The following is a 21,124-nucleotide window of genomic DNA, read 5'->3' as shown; positions in this document are numbered from 1 at the left end:
GTTAGTTCACTTAAACCCTCAGTGGAAAGAACCTGAGCACAAAAATCATCCAATTGTGTTGCTGGTATACTGTTGGCTCCATTGCTGAATCCTAAAGCCCTCAATATGCTTCAAACATACTCAAGATTTTTCACGTCAAGAGATGTAATTAGAGATGTTCAGATACAAGTTTTTTCCTTCCTGATACCGATTCTCATACCTGACCTTTGTGCACTGGCCAATATAGAGTGCTTCAACTTGAAGCTGCTCAGAGCTACAGTAAAATTTATTTGTTAGCTAGCTAGCAACATCATGGTATGTTCTCCATGTTTGTTATGACACACATACTTCTCAGAATTAAAATCAAAGCCCTCAGTGGAAAGAGTTTTGACACCAAAATTCTCCAGTTGTGTCACTGGTTTATTGTTGGCTCCAGTGCTTAATTCTAAAGGCCTCATTATGCTTCAGACAAACTGAGGGTTTGCATTTTCAGATGTAATAGAGATGTTGCAACTCCATTTTTTCCTTCCTGATACCAATTCCAGTACTTCAACTTTGTGCATTGGCTGATACTGAGTACTTAAATTGTTAGCAGCACAGAGAATCAGTAAAATGTATTAGTGAGCTAGCTAGCAGCAGCATGGTATGTTCTCTGTGTTTGATATGACACAGCCACTCTTCAGAATTCAAATCCAAGCTCTCGGTGGAAAAGACTTCGACACCAAAATCATCCACCTGTGTTGCTGGTTTATTGTCGGCTCCAGTGCTTAATTCTAAAGGCCTCAGTATGCTTCAAACAAACTTAAGGCTTCACATTATCAGATGTAACCAGAGAGGTTCAGATACAATTTTTTTTTTTATATCAAGCCAATATTCAACTTTGTGCTTTGGCTGAAACCAAATTCCTCAACTTTTAGTAGCACAGAGATACAGTAAAATGTCTTAGTTAGCTAATTAAAAACACCGTGGTCTGCCATGCTATGATTGTTGTGACACACCCACTTTTCAAAATTCAAAATCAAACCCCTCAGTCAGATGGTTTTGGGCACCAAAATCATCCAGATGTGTTGCTTGTTTATAATTGGCTTCAGTGCTGAATTGTAAAGGCTTGAGTACACTTTCAACAGACACTCTGACCCACTGTTGTAGATCCTGTTAGATTATCTGACAGACCTTAACAGTGTCATTTACTGCCTTTGATAGTATGTGGCCAGCTTTATCTCAAAAGTGGTCTAAAATGTTTATTTTCAACAAATCTCACATAAAACCAAAACCAACAGTATGTTTGTGTGTGCAGTACTTAGCCCCAAGCCCATTCATTCCTGCTGAAGTCTCATAACTGCTGTTTATCATTTCATTTTTTACGAAGGACTCAGTGACTACCTAAAACAGCTGGTCACTGTATTTCTTTTAATGAATGTTACTCAAACAGCAGGAAACAGTGTATTTGTTGGACTATTTTCAGTGGTGGATTAATTTTGCTGCTCCAGAGAACATGTCTGGCAGCGGGATTGTGTATATGGGATTTAGTCCAAATAAACTACAGTTTGTGTGTTCATGGTAATGAAGGAACATGTTTGCCAGTACAACAGTGTGGCTCATTGATGTGTATTTAATAGTTTTTGACTACAGTGGAGCTCTATGGCACAGAGGAAGAAGATATATCATGCTTTGATACACTGAATACTTGCTAGTAGAAACATTCATTGTTGGTTTGGGTCTGCGTGTGGGATTTGTTGACAATAAGAAAATTATAGAGTATCATCTTAAACTTGAAGTTAATTAACTTTTTCAAGTCCCACCCCTTTTGGGACCTCAGTCAACTTAATTTCTTGCTACCCATACTTAGATATGCTAAATGCTAGGCTAGTCTATTTTTCATGATGATTAATATTTTGAAGATGTTGAAAAGACGTTGCTGGGGTACCTGTAAATGTGACATCCATGCAGTCACATCTTAAGGCAGCTAAAGTTAAAATGCTAGTTAGTGTTTGATCTGTAGAAAATGCTAGCCAACTAGATTGATGTAGATCAGTTAGCTAGTGGTTTGCTCTGTAGCAAAACATGAGCTAACTAGCTTGCTAATCTACATCAATTCATCAATAGTAGCTACATCAGATAGCTAATGTTAGCTAGCTAGATAATCTACAATCTACAAGACAAATTCTTAGCTCGTTAGTTAACTAAGATGTGATTATGTAAATAACACTACAGCTCTCCCAGCCATCTTCAAAATTTGGTTTTCTTTTTAACATAAACAAGCACATAGTATCGCGCAGGAAAGGAGAAAGTTGACTGATGTTCCAGCGGGTACCAAGCTGACCCAACTGTCACCAGCACAGAGCAAAAAGGGGTGGGGCTTAGGAGGCGTTAATTGTAGTAATTTGCTGTCCATTTTGTTCTGAGACTGGAAATTGAAATATAATACAAACATGCTTCTTAAAATACTAGATTACTTTCTCCTTTTCTACAAAAATGTGGGAACCCTTGTGTTTATATCCAAGATGATAAAATCCATTAGTTTATGTGTTGGCACTGAACACTGAAGCCAGCGATGTACTGTGGACACAGATGATTTCAGCGCACTCATCTCATAACATAATCCATTTAGTAAACTAGCTTCCTTTACAGTCTCTTTTGTGAAGCACGGCCTGAACAGAGGGGCTGCAGCGAGGCTCAACCCCATGATGCAGATAATAAGCTTGGTGTCACGTTTGATCAACTTTATAAATATTTTATAACAGAACTGAAGCATTTTTTAGTCATCTATTTAAGTAGCAAGGCCCAAGTTCAGCTCAGAAATGTTTACTAGAAACTGTTGGGCGTGATTTTTAACATGATGGATGGACAGCGTTCTTTTGCCAAAGGACAGAGTACATAAAACCTGAGGATTTCAGTTTTGTTTTTCCTGTATTATCCCTGACAGCAAAAATCACAGAGCTTTTTTTTTTCATTTAAATGGGGAATTAAACCCAGTTTCTCTGACTGGAATTCACTTACATGCGTCTAGCATCAGAGTCTGACCTCTGCCCTGCAACAAACTCCAAATAGTTCTCATGACAGTGGACTATGACAGATCGTATTTCAAAGAATGGACCACATTAACATATTTTCAACTATATGCATTGCTAAAGGAACATCTCCCTCTGTGGTAGTCTGTGATAGATATTTTTGTTCATACAATCATGAGGTTTGTGAAACACAGGTCTTGTTTTGTATCATTTCTGTATGTCATTATATGCAGCGCAGTGTAATGGCACCACCTGCTGGAGGACAGTTGTAGTGCAGCAACCTCTTTTTCTCAGTTTTCTGTGTGGTCCCTGGTCATATAAGTATGGAGGCACATTACTACCACTGAAAGAAAAAAATATCCCCATGGTAAGTCATAAAAAAGTGAGAAAAAGGTCACAATTATGAGATAAAAAGCCAAAGTTCAGAGATAAAAAGTTAAAATTATGAGATAAAAAGTAAATATATTTAAAATTCATTCATAATTTTGACTTTATCTCATAATTATAACTTTTTATTTGATAGTTTTGACTTTTTTACTCTGACTTTTTTTTCTTTCCTTGGTGGAAATGAGCTTCCATATATAAGTGATCTCAGCTCGGTGTGAAACAGAAGTGGAGACAGTTTGAGTCAAATTGGTTTGAATGAATCTTCTCAAAAATTTTTGCACTGTGAGTATCTTTTTTTTTTTTTTTTTTTTATCATATTTTATATGGGTGTTCAAATTTTCAGATATGGGGGAAAACTGTAAAATCATCACAGGTCAACTTGGGAATCAGACATTTCAGGCCTCACGCCGAGAATGACGGATTTATGTCACAGATGCGACACGACGTGTTACTTTCTTTGTGTCACAGTTCATCACAGCTCTGCACTTTAAATTGTGTGTGGAACAAATGCATCGCCGTATTGACGGGCAAGCGACTGCTCGTACGAGGCTGTTGGTATGCATTATTTAAACCACATTTTCATGAGCAAACAGGTCCTAACCTGAATATTGGTGTTAATGTTCATTGATATGGCAATTCTAGATTTTTGTTGGGTTTAGTTTTCTATGCTAGTGGGAGATTTCAAGCTGCAGCATCACGGTTTTTTGTCTGATCATGCAAAACACTATGTTGAAAATGAATGTTATGTTTTAAAGTCGCAGTTGAAATGTTGAGTCTGACGTTTTGTGCAATTTTCTGAAATGTTAACATTGTTAAGAATGTAGCTTTCAGTTTGCTGAACAAAACATGATGCAGTGGGCCAACTGTGTATGTCTGCTCCTTGAAAACTCCCCAGAATATGTTGCTACTTTTCACTGCCACAGAATTACAAGGAAATCCCACTCAAATTAAGCTTATACATGTTATTACTTTGGTTTAAGACAAGCCCATGTACTCTTAACTGCTTTTGTCTTTCTGTCAGTGCATTTTTTCAGATGATTCCATTTGAAAATAGTTCATTTAGCTTAAGAAGTAGAGCTGTTTTCGCAACTCAAAAAGGCACATGTGACTCTGAGCCTGTTTACACCTGTTATTAACAGTCGTCTTGGGTGATCCAATCACAAGACAAATCTGAGTATGAAAATTCTTAGTGCATCCCCATGTTCGTCACTTGTGTTCGAACCTAATTTCTCAGCTCTATATGCAAATAAACACGTAGCAACATCATTTCTGTTTGTAAAGAGTAAATATGTTTTTAGTCTTAACTGGCAGCCCAACAGTTGTAGCGAACATGATGGGACCAACTGACATGATGTTTTTACACAAAGAAGGAAATAACTTCGTAAATAACATTTGCCAAATTTACGAGAAGGCCCAAAACATTAAGAATTTGTTATAGGCAGCTTTTCATAAAGTTTCTCCTCACTCAAAACTCACAAAATTACATATCTTATGAGGGAGTCGGGGCGTCTTTCCCCATGGGCAGTCATCTTATATTGATTAGTGTTTACTGTAAAATTTTACGTTTACCGTCAATAAAATGTCTTATCTTTCTTCTAATTTCTTTGTCAATTAATCACTTGATTATTTTCTTTTTTTCTAGTATTTTCTCTAAATATATTCAGTTATTTGTTTGGTCCAGAAAAGAAAATGGTGAAAAATGTTGATCAGTGTTTATATTCCCATTTAATAATCAGAGCATTATTACCTTTTTTCCTTAAAAACTCCCAATGATTAATTGATTATCAAAATGATTGGAGATTAATTTAATAGCTGACAACTAAGCGCTTACTCAATCAGTCATTGCAGCTCTCAAATTTAAGTGAAATCCCTTGAAACCATGCGTCCAAACTGCTGTTAAATGTTGGCAGGTAAGATTCACATTTAAAGGTGGTGTAAAGGAAAAGGGGAGTTTTTCTATTTTGTCCACTTGTGGTCAGATTACCTAAGACACATGTTAATAACAGGTGTAAACAGGCTCTCTGAGGATTGATATTTGACTTAACAAATATTGATTGGGTTGTCCTGGACCAGTAATACTGTATATGGTTTTCCAAACTGAGTGGAGTTTCCCTTTAATCATGTTAGCTACTAACAATGCATTGTGATAGTGATGAGCAGAAGTTCAGTCAGTAGCCTATATCCAAATCTCTTGTTTTTGAGTAGCCTCTGTGCAGTATGTCCAACATGTGACCCAAACATGGCTGTGATCTCTGGTGTTTTGTTTTCATGTATCAAGCAGCCGTCTGTCTCTCAGCTGTGATCACTACAGCAGCTCTGGACTCACCATGTTCACTATGACAAGGATTAAACTTTTTCCCTGGAAAAAACCAAACACGTGTCTGATTCTTTGTGACATCTACTGGGGGTTGGAATTTCAGGAAAAAGGAATGTGCTTTCTCTGCTCGCTGAAGATAAATCGGAGCAGCTGGAGGTGTTGTTGTCATGGATGTTAAATGCCAAGTGCACACTTAAATGTGAATGTGTTAACAAAAGTTCACTGATGGTCTAGTTCACATTCACATCTCATTACCACAAACCACAGCATCCATCAGTGATTCATTACAGTAATCAGACACTCAGATCCAGCTTGAAACATCTTCTCTTTCTGTCTCTCCTCTCCTGTCTTTCTGCAGCTGTCACTGTCCAATAAGGCAAAAAGCCTCAAAATGCTAATAATTGAAAAAAGGTCATGGTTTACTGTTAACAAGTTCCCATATGAGGCAGCTGAATTCGTGAGATCATGCAAGAGTCCACCTGGCCAGGCTTCAAGTTATCAATTTGTGTCCACAACAAAAGTGGTGCAGCCAATCAGTGTCCTAGGTGGGACTACTGGCAGCTATGGGTGTGGTTTTAGGTGTGATGACAGCGAGAAGCATCCATGGAAGTGACTTATCTCAAACAAACTCTGGCAGCTCCTGATGTGGTTAAAGTAGATACTGTGATAGCATCAGTTATATCAGGACTGGATAGTATTTCTTCATTGAAAGAAGAGCAAAGAACAGTACTGAGTTTCATCCGATTGGTTGAAGTTAGCCCGTGGTAGAGGTGATAGACAGATGTCTCATCCAGTCGTTGCCCTTTTCCAAACATTTTCTCAGGACGACTTCCCAAATAGCTCTGTGTAACAAACCATCTGACATGTCAGGCTAGTTAACAAGTGCATAATAAAAGATTAATTAACCTTAATCAGCACTGTTCACAGTTTAGACCTGGTACCCCCAAAATGCATAGTTAACTGTTAATAAATGCATAATAAAAGCCCTTGACATAGCTCATGACATATTAGGTAAGTTAGTTAAACACAGTAAAAATGCTATTTTAAAAATTATAAGAAATTTGTATGATGTTTATTAACATTCTTACAGTCTATAAACTTAAGTTGAGCCATGTAAAAAAAAAAAAAAAAAGCCCGGAATTGTGAGGCATTATGATGCTTGATCTTATAAATAAATCATAAAATCATCACAAAAGGACGTGATTATTGGGGCTGCTCCCATAGTTTGGTTGATAGAGCGTTCACCCCCCTTATAACTATAGTTATTCAGAGCTATTTATACAGTGAGCAGGTCATTATTGTGAAATAAACACTGACAGGTGATGCAGGACGGGGTCTTGCACCATCCTGAAGGGGTTTATTTTGCAATAATGACCTGCTCACTGTACATTATCCAACCTCTTAAATGATTATTTAAGAAAAAAAAAACAAACAAAAAAACAATGGCTTGAAATATTAAGTTAAAAATGATTGTGTGGATTTAAAAATTACCTTAGAATATTGTATTTAACTAATCAGAAATTTGTATTTTGATTTTTGAGTGTATTATGACACATAAATATGTTTGTAATGCATTATAGGGGTGCCCCATGTGCTGAGGCTGTTAGTCCTCTGCAGCGGCTGCTGGTTCATTTGCTGCGTTTCATCCTCTCTCTCTCTCCCTCTTTCCTGTCATATCTTCAGCTGTCACTATCAAAAAATAAAGACAAAAGCCCCCCAAAATAATCTTTATAATGCATTATAAACACGGGTGTTATTGAGAGTGATATCACATTGTGTTTAATTACATCAGCTGTGTATTGGCAAAACTAGGGTGATATGATATGCATCAGGAGTTATATAGTGTGATACTGAAAGCAAGATGATATGTTGCATTTTTTTTTATTTAATTTTATGAAAACTGTCATTGTATACATGTAGAACAAATAAACACATTTAAAACATTTTAGTTACAAAAAGTTAACTTTTTTATGCAATCAGAAAAGGAAGATGGGTAACAGCACTGCTATCTAGCAGTTGAGGGTTTAAAAACAGCACAAAATGACCCACAAATATTTGCATGTATCACAATCTCATGATACAGTGATAACTCCATTCTTTAGATATTTTCTTAGAATTACATTATTTTCTTACTAATTACATGTAGTGTTGATTGCATGTGTGGACCAGAGGAAATCACAGTTTTTGCACTGTTACACTCTATCAATGTCTGTTGTGGTTGAGTTGTAAGTTTTCATATCATACACCACTTTAGCCCTGTAGCTGTGCCAGTAAACCATCTAGATGTCTTTTGTTTCGGTGTATAGACGCTTTTGCTCTCACAAAATTGATTCTCTGTTATGTTGAGCAGAATAAAGCAGCAGCAGAGGACTTTGATTTGGTTACAGATCAGCTGCTCGCTTTCTGTCTGCAAACTGCTGAGTGGGTTTTTGTCCAGAAGAGAAAAAGAAAAAGATGGATGTTCAGTCACAGTCAGTCAGAGAGCAAACAGAAAAGGTGCTCCTGAGGACAAATGGAAAAAATTGAGTTCGCTTTTTTGATGTCATTTCTTTATCCAGTTAAAACTTTTTTATTATGTGAGGACAGAGGAAGAAAGTCTCTGTACTCAATCTTAGAAGTTCTTCACACCAGTATTAGATTTCTTGTCTCACTTCTACCACAGGCTCTCAAATGTTTGTGAGCTATATCCATGCATTTCTTATGCATTCAGGGCCTATATATGTATTGCATATACACATGCAGTGGCTACACATTGCCCCTTTAAACACTGATTGTATAATCAGTTAAAGCTACTAAAAGGAATTTAAATATTATGTTAATTTGCATACAGTTGCTGTATGTCATAGGACACATTACAAAAGGGCTTTCTTGTTTTTATCTGCACAACCAAAAAAGGTGTAATGCTGTAAAACAGTGTAAAAAATAGGCTAAATAAAAAATGCATATGTATGTAGGATGTAAGCATCATTGGCAAGTATGAACTTGGAGTATATTTTATGGTAGTTGAGTTTGTACATTGATGGAATCGATGTTACATTAAGAAAAACACAAAAAACTATGAAAATACAGAGATGGAAAAGCAAGACACAAACACAATGCAACTGAAAATGTTTTAATAAAATACCATCATCTGGGAAGACTCTGTGTAGAGCTGTCACATTTCCCTGCCTCATCATTACAATCTGCTCCCTGTTTACATGCATGCCCAGTGTATGTGAGAGATCATGTGAGATGTGCTTTCAGGTGTGTTAGTATGGATGGAAATTGTTTCTAAACTGGTGCTAGAACACTCATCTCGACAGAAATCGTTTTTGTTTCATAATGGTGCTCTACAATGAAAACATATTCGTGTGGATGTAGCCTGAGAATCAGCTTCACTGAGCAGCCCCGGACCAGTTTGCCAGGTACAACCCTGTGGAATAGATTATATAAGTCTGAAAAGCAGATACACTGCTGTCAGGTCACTGGTGGGCCGAAGCAGTTCAGCCTCCAAAGTGTTAGATAATCATAAATCAAACCGAGTCTGACATCAGTTTTTCTGATGATAATGAAGTGTAAGTAACCATAGTGACAAATTTCTACAATACCAAGGCTCCACAAACACTGCATCTTTCCATAAATGCAAACAAATATCTCTAAAACTGCATCATTAAACACAGAGTTTTAAAGGTACCCTGTGGAGTTTTCTTATAAACAAACACAAGTTATGTTTAGTGTTTCTCACCAAAACACATTTGTATGCATCCTTGAGGTCTAATAATTCTGTTGAAGGCATTTTCCTCTTTATAAAACATTTGCAAAGTCTGTTTTTTAATATTTAAATCATGTTTTGTCTCCATCAATGTTTGCTAGCTTAAAGGAGTAGTTCAGATTATTTAAATATTACCTACAATAGATGCCAACTGGCATGGCTCCAGTTTGAAGAAGCAGACAGGGGTCCTTGCACGGTAGCACAGAAATGTATTGCCGTGTACACGTCCAGCAGAAAAACTTTAAAAAGCAAGACAAAAAAGGCCCTACCTAGGCTGTCAGACAGCATTTTCTAATAGGAAACCACTGTTACATAAGCCAAATACCATTCTCTCCAAACCAGGCAAACTCCATAGGCAAAATTAGTGATTTTACTTCAAGGAACACAGGAGTTGCTTATCTACTACTGCCCTGATGGGTTAGTTCTTTTGTATTATTGTGTGACTTTAGTGTTTTAAAGGGTTAGTTCTGTTTCAATGAAGTCACACCGACCAATCCATCGAGGCGGTGGTAGACCAGCAACTTCCAAGAGCTGGAGTTTGGTAGGTTTGGACAGAGAGACTTATCTAAGCAGTTTTGCCTCAGAAAAGGTTGTCAGACACCAAGGTAAGTAGTGAAAATATTCTAAATGTAGCGACACTTAAACTGATGTTCATTTTTTAATTATTTTAACTATCAGTGCAACCCCAGTTCAAATAAACTGAATTATCCCTTCAGTGTGTTTCTTATTGTAGGAACACTATTCCATTGCACCACTCATGTTCAAAAACTCCACAGGGTATCTTTAATTTATGGTTAGGAAATATATCATCATCCATCTCAGATCCACAAAGCATCTTTAATATATTTAAAAGTAGTGTTGCCAAGAGCCAAAAGCATGGCTATTAATTGGGAGACTGACAGGAACATCTTGACCAAACTCTGCTCACACAATAGAGCCAGAATTTGTCTCCCTTAAAATTGAATTCTCCCCTGGTGAGTCTTCAGTCCAGCTTCACAATGGGTAAAAAACAGTTTCAAGGTCTGTTTTCTCACTGCTGGCCTCCAAACAGTAATGAAATATTTTTCCAAATGTAAGAGCAAAAAATGTCTCCCAAAAGAAACCTGTCCAGATGCATTCTAATGGAAGTCTTACATTTTGCAGTGATATACCTATATGAAAGCTGAGCTTAAGAATACTACCGGGGCCTTAAAGCACCGATCTATTGCTGGAGACATTTGGACGAACCGCAGGGAATGTTTTCCAAGCAGCCTGCTGGATTAACTTCTCTACTTTTAAGCATGAAAAAGCTGGCACAGTCTGTAAAAGAACAACAGGGAGACACATTCACCGTCATGTAACTGAGCCTGTCCATTCAGCTTATACACTATTATAAACAGCACTGCACTGCTGTAACTGCAGCTTGATACACACAATGAGTCAAATTTATGGCTTCAAAACATGAAAATGTTCATGAGGCTTAAACACCTTCTACTTCATGTTTCATAATGGAGAGGAGGTCTTATGTTGTGGTCCCACCAAAACTGCAGCAAATGTTTGCCTCACATGAGTTTGACTGACAGATCATTTTGGGAACGTTTGCAGTTATTTGTGTGACTCGTGCAAGTGTGTTTATTCACATCAAACAGGCAGCCATAAGCTAGTGAGCAATATGCTAACAGTTAGTGAGCAGTGGCCCCAGCACCAGCACTGTCTGTGTGTGTGCGTGTGCGTGTGTGTTTATTCTTGCGGTCAGCAGTCAACAGGGACATAGAGACTTATTTGCGGACAGTGTATGGTTGAGCAAGGTCAGCTATGTGGGTCACTGCTGCAGACAGGTTGAGAAGCGAGAATGTTGATAAATCCACTTTTTAAACCCAGAAGTTAAAAAACAAACTCCGAGCTCTCTTCTCACCAGTAAACGGGTCAGTGACTCCTCAGTGTGTCGCTGCTGCAGACAGGTTGTGAAGCAGGAGTGAAGATAAATCAAATTTTGAAACATAAACTCTCCTCCTGCCAGTAAAGGAGTCCACATCAGAGCAAAACCATGGTGGCTCTGGTGTTTCTTCCTCCAGAAGCTCTGGCCTGTCTTCAGCTCTCTGTTCCAGCTTTCAGCAGCTGCATGTCAGTATTTCTCCACACAATGATCGGCAAAAGCCCTGTGATAGATGGAAATTTTTCAGTCAAGTTGAATATTTTCAACTTGCGCGAATACGTGAGTGACAGGAATTTGGCTTTGCACTGAAATAGCCGGTAGAATGAAGGATTCTTTTTAGATTTATACTTTGAGTACATTTCAGAGCCTGTACCTTTTCACTTTAACATGAGTAAAGAAGTTACTGTACTTCTACTTTTCCAGTCTTCTTTGAACATCTGTATTTTTACAAAGTACAGAATGTGCGTACTTTTGCCACATCTGTTTATCCATCATCACCATCATCATCATCATTAGCACCTGTAGTCATTAACTAAACTACACAATATAAAAAAAACAGGAAGCAGAGGAAGAGGACAGCTTGAGCTGTTTTATTTTTTAGAGACTTTAGTTTTTTCATGACACTGTGCTTGGCAGGAGAGGAAGCAGTGAACTGTGAAATGCCAATAGGCTCTCTATACGCTCTGCTGTGCTGTTCCCTGAAGGCACCTAAGGATGGACAAACACCAGACACACCTACAAGCACACACTCAGAGAACGAGAGATGAACTTATTGCACACACATCTCTGCCCCTCTCTGCCTCTGTTTCAGCATCGCTGCCTCTGTCCTCCCATCTCTTTCTCCCTTTAGTGTCTCATAAATGTACACTGAGCCGATGGCTGCAGGCGATTCTTTACTGAACAATCTCCTGCTCACTGCATCTGTCCCACAAGACGCACCCTTACTCTAAAAAACACACTAAACCATGAAAACTTTGCTCTTGGCAAAGGTCCAAACAATTTGAAATTCACGTTTATTAGTTTGTGGCTCAGCTGGAGCTGGATTCTGCTCCAGTATGTGCGCTATATATCTGTGTGTGTGTCACTGGGGTTTTAATGCAGCTCCTCAACAGAGGATACAGTAGACCATAAGGTGTGCTGTTAATATTGTTGTATTCATCTGGCTGATTATATAATATATCAATATTAGTCCTTCCAGGATTTTGCCGGGTTTTTGACTGTTGCGGCTTAAAATGCCTGACTTCATGCAGCTTTTCTAAAAGACTGTGATGCATGTTGCAATGTTTTTAAAAATGAAAGTGACAGTTGCACAAAAAAAGTTGAGATTTGGGGGGGGAGTTTGTAATATTTCATCAAAAAGCAAAGGCAACTGGTTCTGGTGAGAATAAAACCACACTCCCTTCTAAGTAACTTCACCAAAAAGGCTCAGGATTACAAAAATTCTAACAAAATATGCTTTATTTGTAAATGATGGAGGAGTGCACCTGGGGGGCATTCCACAAAGAAGCTAAATCTTTTTGGAGCTTTTGCTCAAAACAGGAAAGATGAAATTATAATATTAAAGTGCACAGAACATTGATCACAGTTGGTAAAAGTACACACATTTCTTTACTCAAGTAGAAGTACAGATACTTGTGTAAAAAGAAGATGGGTAAAAGTACAAGAATGCTGCTCAGTCAAAGTTTGCAGCTTTTTAAGGTACTCTTCATTCATTAAATATTTGTAAAACTCTCAGACAGACATATAAAGGGTGACCGATAGCATTGATTTATGAAGAAAACCCAAAACAAAATGACAAAATATGCAGATAACCAGGTTAGCGCCTGACAGTGACATTATGAAGAACATATTAATCTGTCACCTGTGCCAGGATACTGTCTTTATGTCTATCCTGTCTTTATTCTTTGGACACTCCACTCCCAACTACCTGTCCTGAATTTCACCTGTTCTCATTTCAGTTATTGTGTTATTTATTTAGAGCATTTTACACACCACACAAAATAAAATCCATCCTTCTCCTGTCTTAAACCTGTCTCTAGGGCAACGCTGTTATTTGTGTCGCAGAGGAAGCGCATGTGATTTCCTTCCTGTTATGCTGTTGTTGTTACCACCACTGTGCTTGCATACTGTAATATTTCCCCGTTAATAGTCTGCAATTCACAAATACTGGTATACTGGAATACTAGGGTTTTCTAATACTAAGGTAATAATGCTAAGCCAGCCAAGACACTTATTACAGTATAAAAGCTTCCAACAAGGTAAAGTGTTGATGAAGTTGTCAGTCTCCCTCCAACGCCGCTCTCTTTCTCTTTTTCTCTACACTCTCTCGCCCAAATGCATATCGAAATTTGGTACCGATTGATTTAACGTGAATTGGTACTTGGTAGTAAAGATGGGCAGTTTGTCGGGGAAACTCCATCTTTCACATCATTGATTAGTTCTTATTCATTTTTATTTTTTAATTAGTTACAAATCCCCTCCAGTGATTCCCTACAGCTATCCAGCAGCTGTTGGTGATTAAAGAAGAGGTTCCCCCTGCGTGGAGCCCTAGCATGGACCAGCAGGACCCAGAGCTGCTACACATAAAAGAGGAACAGGTGGAACTCTGGACCAGCCAGGAGGGACAGCAGCTTAATGGACCGAGGCAGGCTGACATCACCAGATTCCCATTCACTGCTGTTCCTGCTGAGAGTCAAGATGATGAAGAGAAAACCTCCGTCTTTACAGCTTCATAGAAGCCAAACTGAGGTCAAAAGAAAGGCAGAACCTCCAGCCAGCAGTTTTCTTGGCTAATGGGGAATCACAGGAATTAGCCATGAAAGGAGCATGAGAAGTGGTCACCAGACTCAGGACGGCAGCTATTTATTCTAATACGAGTTGCTCGCTGGAACTATTGATTATTTTCATTGTTGATTAATATGTTGATTATTTTCTCAATTAATTTATTAGTTATTTGGCCCATGGAATGTGCGATAATTGTGAAGTGTTTCTAAAAGCCTACAGTGACATCCTCAAATGTCTTGTTGCATTTTTAAAAACTTTACTCCATGATTCTTTGCCTCAATGTAACCTGTCTGCTTCCACCTGGCTACCCGAAGCTGCTGCTGCGTGCACACTGAAATCATGACAGGAAAAAGTCATTTTCATTCAAGAAAAAAAAAAGTACTCTCCTTGAAGCTTCTGACCAAAAATGAGCCAGTGAGATTCAGCAGTGAAACTTGGTGTTCCTCATGGTTACTGTGTGTAACCTACTCAAAACAGTAAGAAGCAGTGATGGAGACAGAATGTCATGTAATGTCCCCTTGAGTGGACCCCTGTTGAGGGAAAAATATTGAAGCCCTCTGTAAAATTCAGGTGATAATTCTACAAATGTCCATTAGATGGTAATCAGCATGACACATAAAGGAAATATCATTTCCTCATGACATCTCTTACATCTATTTTGTCTTTGTTGTGTTGATGTTGGGAAGAAGGCGTGCAATGATGCAAAATAAAAATAATCTACAGGTGGCATGGTTTGTAGAGCTAACTTTAGTGGTCTGTGCCAGGGCATAGTGATCTGTTGACTTTGTATAGTTAAAGAAACTACATTTAACAAAAAAAATAAGCAAAAGTCTTATCTAGTTTTGACCCAGCCTTGTTTTTTTGTTTTTTTTTATCTGGATCGATTTGTTGCAGACAAGGACAAGAACATCATGAAAGTCGCTAAGTGATGAGCGCTGATTATCATGATGGGGTGCTGATTATGGAGTGGGCTCTCTTCAGGGTTTAGAGACAGTCTGCTGCAAATTTGTCTGGGTCAGCACTGATGAAAAAAGGAACTCCTTCTGAAGAGTCCAGTTGTAGAATGAGAAATCTACATGGATGTGCAGAAACCCCTGTATTATTGTTTAAACTGCTGTATTTCAAATAGTCTCTGTGTCTGAAAAGTGATTCCTGCTTGGATTTTGACAAACACAGACTTAAATACTTCACTCTCCTTTTTATCATGAGAATATTCACTTCAAAAAGAGGCACAAGCAATATGGAGTACCCATTGACAGGAACAAGGTGACTCATCCCTTTAGACACTCAAAGGTTTATTCTTGAAAGATTGAAACCCACAATATGCAACACTTCACCTTGAGACACTCTGCCATCACTGTGTCATCCTGATGTACTGTCTACCTTGAAATGGTGTCTAGTTCGAGCTAACTGGAAGAAAAAAGGCAGCACAGATGTAAACGACACAGATATCAAAGGTTAGAGAGAAAAGAATCATTGTTGGTGCTTGTGAATGGACCTTGCTGCAGGTGTGCAGTAACACACAGATCATTTTACCTCTTATTTTGGCAGAGTTTTGAAAAATAGCAAAGTATGTTGGAGACTGAGACATCCAGACAAGGCAAGGGACATGGGAGGGTAATTAAAAAGTTGTCCCATGGCTTATGAAGACGACACTAAACCTCTGATAAACGTGATGATGAATGCATTTCAGGCATTCCTCAGCGCCGTTTGTTCATGTCCTCAGAGATGAATGTTAGCAGCCTGCTAGCCTGATATCCTGACATTGTCTTCACTCAAAACAAATTCACAGAGGGAAGGGGGATTCAATTTTCCATAACCAATCACTGTTGTCATTCTGAGTCTACACTGGTGCGCTGCTGTGACCGCATACTTTGTTTTTTCCCCCACAGTCTATGGCTTTATTATGAGAGTGAGTGTGTGCGGGGTGAAGGGTGTGTGTTTGCTGCCATTGAAGTCCCTGTAATGTTACCATGGTGTCTTTATGTACTAATCACAGCAGAGTTCGTCCAGATTGTGACAAGCTAACTTTAGCGAGTTAGCAGCTACAATTTAGGCTAAAGACAGATAAAATAGTCTAAAACCAGAGAGCCCCAAGCATGGTTTAGAACTGCGGAGCTATCTCGATTCATAGTACACCCTTCCAGAAGCCTGGGGTAGAGAAGCTAACGCGATCAGCTGATCAACTGCATTTTCTGCTGGTCACTGACTGACATGAGATTAGCTTGTGGCTGCTAATTGGCTAACGGTAGCTCTGCCGCTGCATTACATAAACTGCTGCGTACATAGACGAGGACTTTCATTTCTTTTCTGTAGTAGCAAAGACAACACACCGCCTTTAAGTAACTTCTATACTGCAACCTGAGCTGATCTATACACTTCTCTTGTTTAGTCGACCTAAAACAGCTTTGACAGTTGTGTGTAAAGCGGTCACCATTGTTATTACTCCTCCTTGGATGCAGTGCACAGACTGACAACCTTTGACAACAGAGGCCCATTCAATCTGAAAATGGTGTATAAAAACAGGAAAAAACTGTTAAAAACTGATACTGCAATTGCGATATTGTTGTTATATTATTATATGCAGTATTAGAGTGAGTGATAATTTTTACATTATTAATCTCATTTTCATTGAAAAACATATTAAATTGATTCATTGTGATTTTTGCAGGGATCTGTACCAAACAAAGATGTTTTTTCAGTTTGTAAAACATGCTGTGTAGCCCAAGAAGCATGGCAATATTTAATTACAAATGGCATTTTGACACACATTTCACCTTTAACAAATATTGTGTCTCCTGTGATTTGAAAATTGCAGGAGGTCATGTTGAGCTTTGAGGAAAAAAAAAAAAAAAAGCCTTAATTTATGCAGAATTTTGGAACATTTTGGAACACGTCCTTTGATGTGTCATTAAGAGCGTGTCATCACATTCCGTGTTCCATGCACAACAGGCATAAGAACACAAACTGTGGACAGTTAGTTACAGATAGACGTGTTGGATGGACATTGACTTGTTAGTGCGTAGTGATTGTTTTGGAAACTTGTTGAACATTATTATGGAAAACAAATCTTCACCAAAGATTGACACTGGCTGTTCTCTGGTCCTCAACAGAGGTCAAGGTAAGTAAGAAATCCAGACAAATCTGCTCTCATTTGTGTAAATTATCCATGACTTATCAGGTAGAGCAGGGACTAATTCAGAGGTAATACCTCGAGATAGACCTCTGATGATGTTGAAGGTTTTTTCCTCACCCTGATAAGATGTCTGTGATCTGAATCTGTACTGTGAGATGTTTAAAATACCTTTTCATACAGTTAGTGGAAACAATTCACAATAAATCCATGTTCCACTGTTTTTCTCATTTTTAGACAGCAAGAGTGGCACAAATGAACATTGTGCAGCGTCTGGAAAGGATGGTGGGACTAAAAGAAAAGCCAGTCCTGATGAGAGGACCTCCAACAAGAGGACAAGGGTGTCTGAATATGAACCCCAGAACACCTCTTGGATGGACATTTTCGCCAAACTCCTGGACAGGAAAGGTATGTCAAACTGTAAACTGAAAAGTAACAAGTAACTAAAGCTGTGAGACTAATGTAATGATCTAGAACTATGATCTTTTTTGATTACAGTGTCATCTATAGGCTTAGCAGGGGAGATTATGCTTAGTTTTTAAGAGTTGCATGTTAGGCAGTTTCAATAATTAGAGTATAATGAGCTAATAAATTGCTCAAAACTGGAAACTTAAAAATCTAAGTCTGTGGGAAATATTTTCACCATCACTTGCTGACCATGCTGTGGGATTAGCCAGCAGAAGGTATAGGCTAACATTTGTAGGTGTAACCTACTAGATTATTTTAGTGTTTTAGGTCAGTCTGCTGCTTATAGTCTGGTGTAGGACATCATTGGATATTAGTAAAGCAGCAATAGTTTTATTGAAATTGAAGTTATTTGTCTGGAGATTGTTTTATATTGGCTCATTCAGGTTATAAAGGCTGCCAAGTACAGACAGGTGACATATTTTGAAATGTGAAACTTTGTTGTGTGCTAATTTAGAGAGCAGCAGCGGCCCATTAGAGAGACGCAACTCATCTGTGGAGGGTGTTAGCGAGAGGAGCGGGAAGAGAAAGGCCGCCGCTGATGAAGAAGGACCGAGCAGGAAGAGGCAGAGGAGCCTGAGCCTGCAGCAGATCAAACTAGAACTGTTGGTAGAAGCCCGAAGAGGTAAGTAGTGATTAATGTCTGACTTTATTTTAAAGTAAAAAATGAGGATTTACATGAGGTATAACACAGGAAATATCAATATTAGAGTTTTGGTAACATGGAAATGATGTACTTCAGAATTGTGACTCAACAAAATATGTGTATCTGTTTGTTCAGCTGATTTTGAGGCCAAATATCAACAAGAGAATCGGCTCGGTGAAGGAGGCTGTGGAGCTGTGTTTGCAGGATATCGCAAATCAGATAATTTACCTGTAAGTGTTACACACCATACACACACATGTATGCACAGTGGTCAGAAAGTGCTAACCAAAGTCTTGTTTGTGTCTTGTAGGTTGTGATCAAACACATTCCTAAAGACAACATTTTTTGCAAACATGAGGTAAGTAAGTAAGTTTGGAGATATATTTGCTTTTAACTACACATCCATCTACAGATCTATCTTGTATCTGTTTTGAGTAACGTCCTGAAATGGTTAAAAAGAAGTATATCACCATCCAAAAGCTGTTGAAATCTGCTGTTTTACTGCACTCACTGGCTGAATGTATTCTGTATGAATGGTGGTTCTCTGTGAGTCTCTCAAACTTCTTTCCCTCATCCTCCATCTTACTGTGACGCTTCAGGACCAGAATGGGACCCAGCTCGCGATGGAGGTGGCCATCATGTTGAAACTGCAGACTGGAACAGATGGTTAAGTGGGGACGTCAGCTCCAGTGTCCCTGCTGGACTGGTATGATCTGGACCAGGAGCTCATCCTGGTGATGGAGAGACCAGTCCCCTGCAAAGACCTCTTAGAGTACATTGAGGCCAACGGAGGCTCCCTACAGGAGGAACAAGCCAAGGTAAGTTGCCATGTGTGTTTCAAGCCTTTCATATCTTAACTTGGGTTAGGAAATCCTAAATACTTAATCCAACGTTTGCATGTTCTCCCCGTGTCTGCGTGGGTTCTCTCCGGGTGTTCCGGCTTCCTCCCACAGTCCAAAGACATGCATGCTAGGTTAATTGGTGACACTAAATTGCCCATAGGTGTGATGCGATGAATTGGCGACTTGTCCAGAGGGGTATAGTACAAAGCAAGCTCAACACAGCCAGGCTTTCTTTGCATGATCTGGATCAACAAAGCCTAAAACCGCAATCAGAGATAATGGGTATCACGATGGTAGTTATCAACTTGCTTTGTTAATCCAGGTTCTCATCTTAAGGTTTTGTGCGCGCTCACATAAAAGAGGTGTTACCACAGGGATAACTGGCTTTGACTCTTCTTCCGCATGAAATTAATCGATTGGACTTAAGTCAAAATCATCAAGTTGTTATAATTAGGAGCTGTGGAAAATATACAAAATACATTACGGCAAAAAGCAACATTGTTGCTGCAAATAAAGCAGGAGAAGAAGAATGCTGTCAGAAAATGACTGATCGACTAAATGTGGTCTTAATGCTGCCGTTTATTCTAACATGAAAACTGCACATTAAACAATAAAACTCCATACAGTAGATTTAAACATGATGAAGTCTGTCTGACACTGTCCTATGATGACAGAGACGTGGAGATCACTGAAGTTTTTGACCAAACCAACGTAAAATGAGTGTAACTGATTTAAGACTGTCTGTGATAAATGATGATGAATTTTCTAATCAGTGATCTGAGCTGCAATATCACCAAAACAAAACAGATAACAGTAAAAAGTATTCAAAGTGTCTGTAGTTGCTTCATCATTATTTTAGTGTGTGGATTATACACCATGTCAATTTCAAGTGTTAATATGATCTGGAGCAAACGGGAAAAATGACTCTGCATCACCAAACGGAGGTTACCATGACAGCGTGATGCATTCAGTTTGTGCCGCTGTTACATTTTTACATTATATGGATTCGTTCTGTGATATTACGAACATACAGCTCAGCAACTTTTCATTTTAAATGTCTTTCCTCAGTTTAAAAGCTATATCGCTCATAAACAACCTTGTTAGAACAATAATTAGCTAAAGAACAGTGCGTTTTACATACGATTTAATCATAAACTCTGAACATAACCTGCTCCCGACCAGGTTATGAGTTAAGCATAAGTTACCATGGTGATCTAGCCAGGTAAAAAGAGAGCCACCTTCCTGACACTAAAAAACCTGGCTTTAGACTCAACATAGCTCGCTAACCCATTAATCTCGCTTCATAGTACACCCCTCAGGGTGTGTATACATATATATATATATATATATATATATATATTTGATACAAGGCTTGTTATGTTTTATTTGTGTGCTGTTGGTTGTTTGGTATCTAGTTGTTTGTTTAATGTCTAATAAGGATCATGCTTCCGGTTTCGTCTAATTTAATACAAAGTACTGATTGTTAAATCTACTGTAAAATAAAATGATTTCCCTGCTTCTGATGGACACAATATGAAGCATTAATATTCCCCTCACATTTAGTTGTTTGTTGCAGCATGAGGCTCTTTTTGAGAGAGGGGACATCTGCTCAGCCTGCCACACTCTTTGACTTTTGGTCATTGTTGTTTATTGGGTAGCGTTGATGTGAAGATGATGAAGAAACGTCCGCTGACACCGACTTGATTATATAATAAGAAGTTTTATTACAAAGAAGTTCAGCATCTATCAGGCACCATGGTTTGCCTGTGAGAGGATTCGAAGCCAATATGAATCTCTCTGCCCACAAGTCATGTAACTTGACTAATATAGATTTGGTTGTCCATTGGTCCACAAAAATAACCCCATACATATAGCATTCTCTAAGAGGACACCC

At 38.5% G+C, this 21,124-nt stretch overlaps 2 protein-coding genes across 2 annotated transcripts in view; one reads left to right on the top strand and one right to left on the bottom strand.

Moving 5' to 3' along the window:
- LOC146318286 (uncharacterized) overlaps positions 1 to 21,124 on the bottom strand; it is a 228,298-nt gene that overhangs the window by 79,090 nt on the left and 128,084 nt on the right. The gene's annotated exons all lie outside the window — the stretch shown is intronic.
- LOC146318283 (uncharacterized) overlaps positions 19,126 to 21,124 on the top strand; it is a 151,375-nt gene continuing 149,376 nt past the window's right edge. Inside the window, exon 1 of the mRNA XM_084732525.1 lies at positions 19,126 to 19,206. Coding sequence (XP_084588651.1) covers positions 19,126 to 19,206 — 81 coding nt within the window. The remainder of the gene's footprint in view (positions 19,207 to 21,124) is intronic.

Source organism: Lutjanus erythropterus, chromosome 12 (assembly GCF_056507025.1).
Source record: "Lutjanus erythropterus isolate fLutEry1 chromosome 12, fLutEry1.hap2, whole genome shotgun sequence".
Classification (NCBI taxonomy): domain Eukaryota; kingdom Metazoa; phylum Chordata; class Actinopteri; order Lutjaniformes; family Lutjanidae; genus Lutjanus; species Lutjanus erythropterus.
This window is presented reverse-complemented; position numbering and strand designations above follow the sequence as displayed.